This window comes from Mucor mucedo (assembly GCF_025094135.1).
Source record: "Mucor mucedo strain NRRL 3635 chromosome Unknown EV154scaffold_384, whole genome shotgun sequence".
Lineage (NCBI taxonomy): Eukaryota > Fungi > Mucoromycota > Mucoromycetes > Mucorales > Mucoraceae > Mucor > Mucor mucedo.
Window position 1 is genome coordinate 850 of NW_026252668.1, and position 9,015 is coordinate 9,864.

At 38.6% G+C, this 9,015-nt stretch overlaps 1 protein-coding gene across 1 annotated transcript; it reads left to right on the forward strand.

Annotated features, from left to right (window-relative positions):
• Window positions 1–8,102: 8,102 nt before the first annotated feature.
• Window positions 8,103–8,630, forward strand: EV154DRAFT_489106 (uncharacterized protein; the record flags this gene model as incomplete). Its single annotated transcript, XM_051599257.1, has 4 exons — window positions 8,103–8,119; window positions 8,215–8,228; window positions 8,284–8,355; window positions 8,410–8,630. 4 exons carry the CDS (start codon window positions 8,103–8,105, stop codon window positions 8,628–8,630), a joined length of 324 nt encoding a protein of 107 aa, XP_051449853.1.
• Between the last annotated feature and the right edge of the window lie 385 nt (window positions 8,631–9,015).

The window sequence follows — 9,015 nt, forward strand, 5'->3', positions numbered from 1 at the left end:
ACAAGGTTACAAGAACACAGTGACTTAGGGGTACTAAAGTTATGGAAGGACAATGTGTCTAAGATGACAGTAATTCCAAGTGTAACATATCTACAAAATAAGCAGTTAAAGGTGACAGGATACACACTGGGAAAATGATATCAACTTCAAAGATACACTAAAGATGGTGGCACAGCAGATAGTCTTTTTATATAAATACTTGTTCATTTTATTTCATAATGAAGACAATCTTATAAATAGTCTCAAATTATTCATAAACTGCCTTATAATTTTACTTACCTATAAACACGACACTGTGTTCAAAACAATCGGTTTTCAGGTTAGAGAATCTGGTACCTAGCTCAAGTTCTTCGTCATTGTCACTCACTCTCTCACTCTCTGTACTATGAATGTCGTTAACAAAAAAAAATGTTTTATTTTTGTTTTAAAAAAACTGATTGTAGAAGTCCCACAGTGTTTCGACACCGAAAGCTAGAACTGAAGTGACCCGTTGATTTTGGAATAACTCACGCAGGTTTAAACCTGCAAAAAAAATTTATAGTCCGCAAGGACTGCTACTCTTGCTCGTTGTAATTTGGATGGAGGAAACAAGTCCACCAACAATAAAGCGGTAAGACCTGCGTCCTCTACAATCGGAGCAATAAAGGCTCCAAGTTTCAACGCGAGTCGGATTGACTCTAACTCAGAACGTGTTGGGTTGGGTGAGTGAAGCACTACATTTTTGTTTGATAAAGATAAAAAAGTTAAGGTGATTTTGAAAACATCATTGAACAACTTACAAGCATGTTGGCGCACCGTGAGCACCCCATCATTTATTAAAAAAAGGATCAAAGCCAGAAGAAGGTTTCGAACCTGTGATGCGGCCATGTTTCCTTGTAAGAAAATATACTCCCTTACGACCGTATTCCACTCCAACTGCCCTCTAGCAACACGAGCAAAGGGCAATCGAATGGCTTTTGTGGTGGTGGTGATCGCGTGTACAATAACACCAGGAAAACGTCGAAAACGGTCACCAACTAGAGAGAGATACAACATTAGATGTAGGCTACTTTTATCGAGTAACCATTACCATGGTGAAAAACTTACGTTCATACTGACGGGCGAAAACGTCAGGGGGCGGGCCGCCACAAATGGAGCCGCAGACAAGGGCGCGGGAGTAGCCGCAGGAGGAGCCGTACCAGGAGCCACAGGTGAAGCCACAGGAGAAGCCGCAAGGGTAGCCGCAGGAGAAACCACAGGAGAAGCAGCCACAAAGGATGCCGCAGGAGGGGCCTCAGGAAGCGCTACTGGCAGAGGAGCAGGAGGAGCCGCAAGAGAAGCCGCAGAAGAAGAAGCCCTAGAAGCAGCGGCAGAGCAACACCGGACGAAATAGGGAACGATAAAAGCAAGAACGCTATCAGAAGAAGAAGAAGAAGAAAAAGAAGAAGAAGAAGAAGAAAGCAGAGAAAGAAAGAAGGGACTGAGACAATAGAAGCAAATTAGCGACAAGCAATTTGATTTGGATGCATATACCATTTTTTGATTTAGATGTAAAAAAACGAGAGCTATCGAATGGTACTAGTCTTGAGGTCCAGACATCGGTAGCCATTGTAAAAAGTACGTTTAAATACTAGCATCTACACACACCTCGTTTTCCCGACTGGGTTCGATTCCTATAAGAGACAATTTTAGGCTGCTGACATCGAATAAAATAAATTGAGGTCTTAAATAGATGTACTAATATAGACAAGCGCCGTTTTTTTAGATATTTTTTTTGAAGGTCAATCTTTTTCCAAAAACTGCTTTTTAAAAAAATATAAACAATAAAAATAAACATTATCCTGGAACTAGTGCAATTCGATTTTACTAAACTATCGGCAAGATTTTTTTTTATTTAGTTCGTGTTTTACCTTTCCTTTTTTCCTTTTCTCTGTTTGAATTTAATTTCTCAATGAATTCTCAAACTCACCAACAAATTTTCCTCATCTTCAAAAGGTTAAGACAACAATAAACTGTTCCTTATGCATTTAGTGAAAACATTGCTGCCAAGAACCAATAAATTGTAGATTTGTTGCACCTTACTGTCAGTAATGTGCATTTGCTTAGAGAACAGCAATTGCAGTACGACTTTTCTGCTGCCGATTTCTCGAGTGAATTTGGAATAGCTATGACTTCCTTGCCTTTGTTTATGACCGGGGCAATTATCACCAGAACGCGAACTGTCTGTGTGGGTGCCACAAGAGTGTCTGAAAGATACACGTTTTGGGAGGTACAACATCCCAAATCAACGACGACGACAAAAACCTAGTAGATAGCTTCTGTGCCACATATCAAATGGGAAGGGACTCTTTCAATTGGCTTGTCAACAGGTTGTCTACACATCCCGAATTTGATTTTAAGACACCAAACAACGTTCCTATCTACATTCAGATAGCTACCTGTCTTTTGAGACTGGCCAATTGTCATCTTAGATATAGAAACATGTACGTCCTGTATGGTGTTTCGTATGGCAGCTATACCAATTTTACGAGGCGTAACGTGAAGGCCATCAAGGATGTGTTTATCTATATGATTGATTGGCCTAACAATTCAGCCATGGTGAGTGCTATATCTGCTAGATTCCACAAAGGTTCTGGTGTGAGTATTCTGGATGCAACTAGTGCTATTGATTGCAAAAACGTTACCATTCATAAGTCAACTCCAGCCGCTTATGGAGCAGGGTTCCGTGACAGAAAAAACAATTAAACCATTAAACTTACTGCTGTTTGTGACGATACTTGTATGTTTACTTACATTCGCGTACGAGACTCTGGTAAAATGACCAATATAAATATGAGAGTTGGAAACTAATTTACTTTGAATACACTAGGCAGAAGTCACGATGCCTCAGCCTAAAATTCCAGTGATATCAGCTGGAAGGTCATGAACAATTCTGGGCATTACTTCCGTAAAGGATTTTATTTTCTACCTGATTCAGCCAATCCGACCATTGTCAATTTGGTTAAACCATTCCCTGAAAGTGAATGTCTCCGGGGTCCGCGCAAGAGGTTATTCAACTATTCGCATTCAACCAGAAGAATGGCCATTGAAAGAACTTTTGGTAAGTTCATTCATCGGCGGAGATTCACACAATTCCATATTTACGTGTATGATAATTTGGATATCAGTAATATCATCGGGTCGTGTGCTATTCTACACAATGCATGTAAGTCAAGAGGGGAGATAGGTTTCGATGGTGTGGTTCTTGAGCCTGCTGGTCATGTAGTTGGAGAGCAAGGTGATACATGTGTTATCTGTAACAGTGCCCGCTTGCGCATCTTTAATGCAGCTTTTCCTTAAATTTGCTAAGAACTAAACTTTTTTAAAACAAAACAAACTTATTTTTGAAAAAATGCCAAATATATTTTAGTCGTTGTTTTGAGGTTTATGTTAATCAGGCGAAGGATAAGTGATTTCAAGCACGTCTTACAGAACAGGAGAAACCGTCTGACACTGCCATCAATCGCCATGCGACTGACAGAGGGGATGGAGGCAGTGTTCTTGGGGAAGGTGTTATTGGGAAAGATGTTCTTGCGGAAGGTGTTTTTTGGGAGGGTGCTGTTAAGGACGATGTTGCTGGTGATGGTGTTTTTGGCGTCGGTGTTTGTTGTAGGCGCTGTTGCTGCTGGCAGAGGTACTGTTGAACTGATAGTCATAGGCGTCAGGAATACCATGGACATCAGGGCGGAAGTAGTGGCTGGTGTTGTTGGTGTAATTGTAGTCACCGTTCTCAAACGCATTGTAGCTGGTGGCGTTGTTGTTGCTTGAGCCGAAATCCCATTCATTACCATCAGCAACTGGCGCTAGATATCCAGACTGGCCTGCATCTACTCAGCGATGCGAGACTGCGCCTGGTTCCGTTTCCCCATGGAATCAAACTTCTGATAAAAAAACGTTGTCGAACAAGCAAGATGTCTATTGAACGTTCTACGCTCCGGCTCCCCACGCTCAAAACGACTTGCCTCAATCTCATTCATAGAGGTGACCAGATGCTCGATCGTTCGGTTTACCGCTCTACCTTAACTGGCACCCCCACGAGTCTCACCCTCCCCAGCACCATCGTTTTTAACAGCTCTTACTCCTCTAGCACCGGCAACTTCACCACGATTATCTATCGTCTCTCCAGCAAGAGAGGTATAGACAGTGTGTGGGATTACGGTGGGCATTTGACTGGTGGGGTTCTCTATCGCATCATGGTAAACCCAGTTTTCAATCGGTGCCGTACCCGTTGCATTGAACCTATCATTGCGATGTCTGAAACCAGCACGAAGAGCAGAACAGTTAGACCACGATGCACTCAAAGGTCTTCTTCCCTTGGTGCTGTTGTTGGTGTTAAATGAGTGAAACAAGGCACGGTACAACGCATTTCGTTCGGCTAGCGTACGAGTGAACTTCAACCGGTTGTTCTAAACAGCATACAATTCAATCAGAGCAAAGGCAATGGCTGAATTCCAGTTTGAGCGAGTGTAGCTCGTATCTGAAACTTAATAGTGGCAGCAGCATCCGTGGCATGCCAATCCGTGGCATCAGCAGTGGCATTATCAGTGGCAGTAGCAGGTGCATCAGGAAAACGGGGGCAGTAGCCGGAACGACGACAAAAACCTTTTCTTTTTCTGAAACAGTAGTAGCATACGACGGTTGGTACCATAGCCTGCACCATTAGCTGTCACTTAAATAAATTGGAAATTTATAGGGTTGTTGTTGTTGTTTTGATTGTTCATTTTAGAAACATTAAGGTAAGGAAACAGTAATAAAAATTCTATTTTGTTTTTGGCATTTTAGTAGTCCATTTTAGGACCGTTCATTTCTGTGGGCTTCACATTCGATACCCATAAATTTTTTTAAGCAGTAAATAAATAAAAAAACTTATGGCGACATTATATTTCACAGAATTCAATTTAGAAAACAAATTGATAAGAAAATGTTTTTTAAAAAAACAAATAACAAAAACGTAGCTTGATTATATAAGTACATCTCCTATTTATGATCTCAATATATTTTGTTTGATGTGAGCAGCCTAAATCATAAAAATATGAAATTCTGGTCCGTTATCCGTCAAGATCCAATAGGTTTGCGTACTCTGGTCCGTTATCCCTCAAAATCCGTTGATTTCAGGGTACTCCGGTCCGTTATCCCTGAAAATCCGTTGACTTTAGGGTACTCCGGTCCGTTATCCCTGAAAATCCGTTAACTGTAGGGTACTCCGGTCCGTTATCCCTACAGATCCGATACTTAAGGGTTCCCTGATTACATTAAACTAATGACCAAAATACATTATAAGAAATTAGAAACGGTTCCGAAATGGTTCAAGCATTCTAAACTTGTATGGGGATTATCTGAGCTAATTTCACATCTAAGGTAAGTCGCAAATCATATCAGAACATCCTTAAACGTGCGCTGAATTTCAAAAACGTATAAACAGTGCCCTCCAAACTATGGTAACCGTTTAAGGTTTTCGTATTTTGTGTAATGACATCACATACTGATTCATAGGTAGGCTTTCCAAACATTTTTATTTTTCTGTTTTTTGTTATTATTAAGTTATGGATCCGGCTAACAGCGCTTCATAGGAAATATATAAGCTATTATCACTATTATAAGATGTTAAACCCTTTTTTTTTCATAACCTTTACTGAAACATTTTTATTCTAAACATGTAACCCATTTTTGAGTCTACCACATTTTTCTTTCGTCCAATGCTGCTCCAATGGTGTCATTGCTTTCGAGTCTGGTTCTAGTATTGGTGTATTGAACAGAGCTATAAACAAAATAAATCAAGATAACTTGTTCAATTAGTAGGCCTATGAGGAGTGTATCGGGGCAAGAGCAGAACCGAATAATTATTAGGGTGAGGACAAAAGTAACAGACATTATATATCTATTAGTATTAATACATATATAAAAAGGAATGAAGGTAGAAAAAGGTTTATTCAGAGGAACAGGAAAAATAGATTAGATCTTGAATACAGAAATAAGAATAAATAAACAAGCTGTTATTTATCTTTATTGACAGATTGCGTAAACAAAGGTTGGGGGATCAGATTAACAAAGACAGACTATTAGTCATAGGCCGTTCCCAAGCAAAACTTTTTTTACGTTTTGGGAACAAAAGTATTTAGCTCAAAATAGTAATTTAAACTATAAAAAAACATTTTACCAGCCAAAATTTATGGGGGGTTGGACAATTTACAAATTAGTAATTTATACCCTCGTAGGTGGGGGCTATAAATTACAAAAAGTAAAAACAAGTGTGACATGACTTAAAATAATATTTCTAATTACTAAACTAGCATGTTTTATATACTGGTTGTATATGGGCTACATTGCTATCCTCAGTATACTAAAATTATAAGCTAGTACTTATACTGGGGGACCAAACCTTTTTACAAATCGAGCGATTTGTTTTTGAAAATAAAGTTTGCTTGGGAACGGCCATATTTAGTTTGGGACATCTTTGGGGTAGCGGGAATAAACACAGATAATTTCGCAGATAGATACAGAGGATAACATGAGCTGATATCATTAATGTTTTATAAGGAAGTTCAAAGGCAGAGGTACCAAAGAAACGCATGTTAAATGGTTTTACAAGCACAAGGGACAACGGGGATAAATTATTTGGAACACAGGCGTGAGACAGGATACAATAGTGATGTCTGACAGTGACATGTGTGACAGGAGGCAGAGAACAGAGAACAGGTGGAACAGGTGGAACAGGTGGAAAAGGAACAATGGGCTAGTTGCGTTTCAATAATGGTCTGAGACATTTTGCATGATTATATGCAACTGAAACATAGGCGGTTCATGACAGTCCTCTAACTATCAACCGGCGGGCTGACCGATCGTCTTTCAGTTATCGTCCGGCAGGTTGACCGTTCCTAAATTATTTTTTGACCGGTCGGTTGACTGGTCGATGTTTAATTGCTAAAACGTGGCTGTAGTGTTCGTTATTTCAGAATATATGGAGCTTTTACGAAAACTGCAATAGCAGAAGGTCAATTATTGTGTCCAAGGCCTATTTGGATATTGAGCTGAAAATTTTATGGCTAGAAAAATAAACCCATTTTCAATTATTTTTTACGCAATCTTTGCCATAAACTTAATATAATCATACTCCTGATTATTATTCCGCATAATCACGTGTGCAAGGAATGTCCAAAAAGACAGAAGTTTACTATTTTGGTTGCCATGGAATCTCCTGTAAAGTCTTACCCAACATAATAATTGCCTGTGTTAAAGTTACGCAACTCGTTGTTAAGTATATCACTACAGGTGTCTACTTCTAATGTTGTATTTTGAACGCATTATAATTAATCTGACTAAGTATTTCGATACCATGTCTTATATTCCAAATAATGCGATACGAATCATGTCTCATGGAAAACAATTAATGTAACGTGCCCCTAAGCTTGAACCTGATAAACTTTTTGCTCTTTTTTAATTAAAGTTTTATACCACAAAAAACGTTTTGCTACAGATTTCTGACAGACGAACGATTGTAACATTGATTTGAAACATAAGCAAATAGTTTAAATATTTGGTTATAAAAACGTTTTACTGATAGCTATCAAACATTATTAGTGCTAAAATATTAAAGCGGGGGAGTATAGGGAAAGCCCATCGTTTGAAAGAAACAAAAAGAGCAGACAGTAATTTTGTAACACCCGACTTCGATCTGTAAAACTAGCGGAGTGAAGTTATTATTTTATAAGAGATAAAAAGGGCTGATGATTTATTAACATAAAGTGATGCTATTTATAATAGTGTGTCACGTGTTTACGTAGCATGATAGATCCAATATAAGGCTATACGATGACAACAAAATGCTTTTAATTTAGACATCTCACCCGTCTTTTGAAACGTAAAGCAATGAATGCTTATCGGTTTTTTTTTTACCATTTTGTGCGTATACAATGATCGTGGAATAGACATAAAACAGCTATTTCCGATAGTAAAGTAGCGTCAGTATTTACTATAGCTCTCGGCTACTATTAAAAGAAGAACGCGAAAAAGAAAAGTAGAATAATTCGAAATTTGCACCTACATACAAAAAGTCGCTTTCCGACAGGTACCCGATTGAATCCAAAATGCATATTGAAAGGTGGTGATGGACGTCAAATTTTTTTATCTCTCACTTTATTGCTCGACAACAAACACAAAAAAATCATAAATAACCGAATTAAATAACGTGCATGTTAGTATCAAAAGCGAATGTAAGTACAAGGTAAACCAATCATCTTGTAACAGATAACCAATTATTTTTGTTAGATCCAGAAAACCATGGCCATTTAATTAGTCAATGTTTGAGAATGTCAAACATTCAATTGCCATCCGAAGAAGGTGAGCTCTTTTTTTATCTTAAAAATGTATATATATTAGGATGTACATAATCAGAACAATCTATGGCCTCGCCAATTGAGGAGAAACTAATGGCTGTGCCAAGAAAAAGAATGGCAAAAGAAAACCAAGAGGGTAGCTCTTCTGGCAAGAAAACAAAATCGTACGCCACAAACCCATACGTTGATGACGAGCCCTCGTGTCCAAATGACACTCCAGAATCTGATAGAACCAGTGTGGTCGCACCAGTAGAGGTGCCTACCACCTCTTCAAAGTAGGCCGATGCTATTATCACGCCAACTGTCGCAATTCAACAAAAACATGTCGATTTTAAGCTCTCAACTGCGACTCAAGGCAATCAGACTATTAAAAATACCTACTATGACAGCAACTACCGAGCAAGAAGATATAGACAAGTTTCTGAAAGACATCTTCTTTTACTTTAATGCCGGTCAGACATACAATGTGTTGGGAAAGTGCATCACTTTATCAATTCTTTTATTTTTATTCTTCATTCAAAATTTTATGTCTGGAATTTCTCAGAGGCCATACCTGGCGCATCTTTTTTTGTTATAATATAGCATATTAAAGTAGTAACAAAAGAACATTTGAACTATTCCGAACTTGGGCCGGTACTCAACAAAAAGTATTGATCTGGAAGAT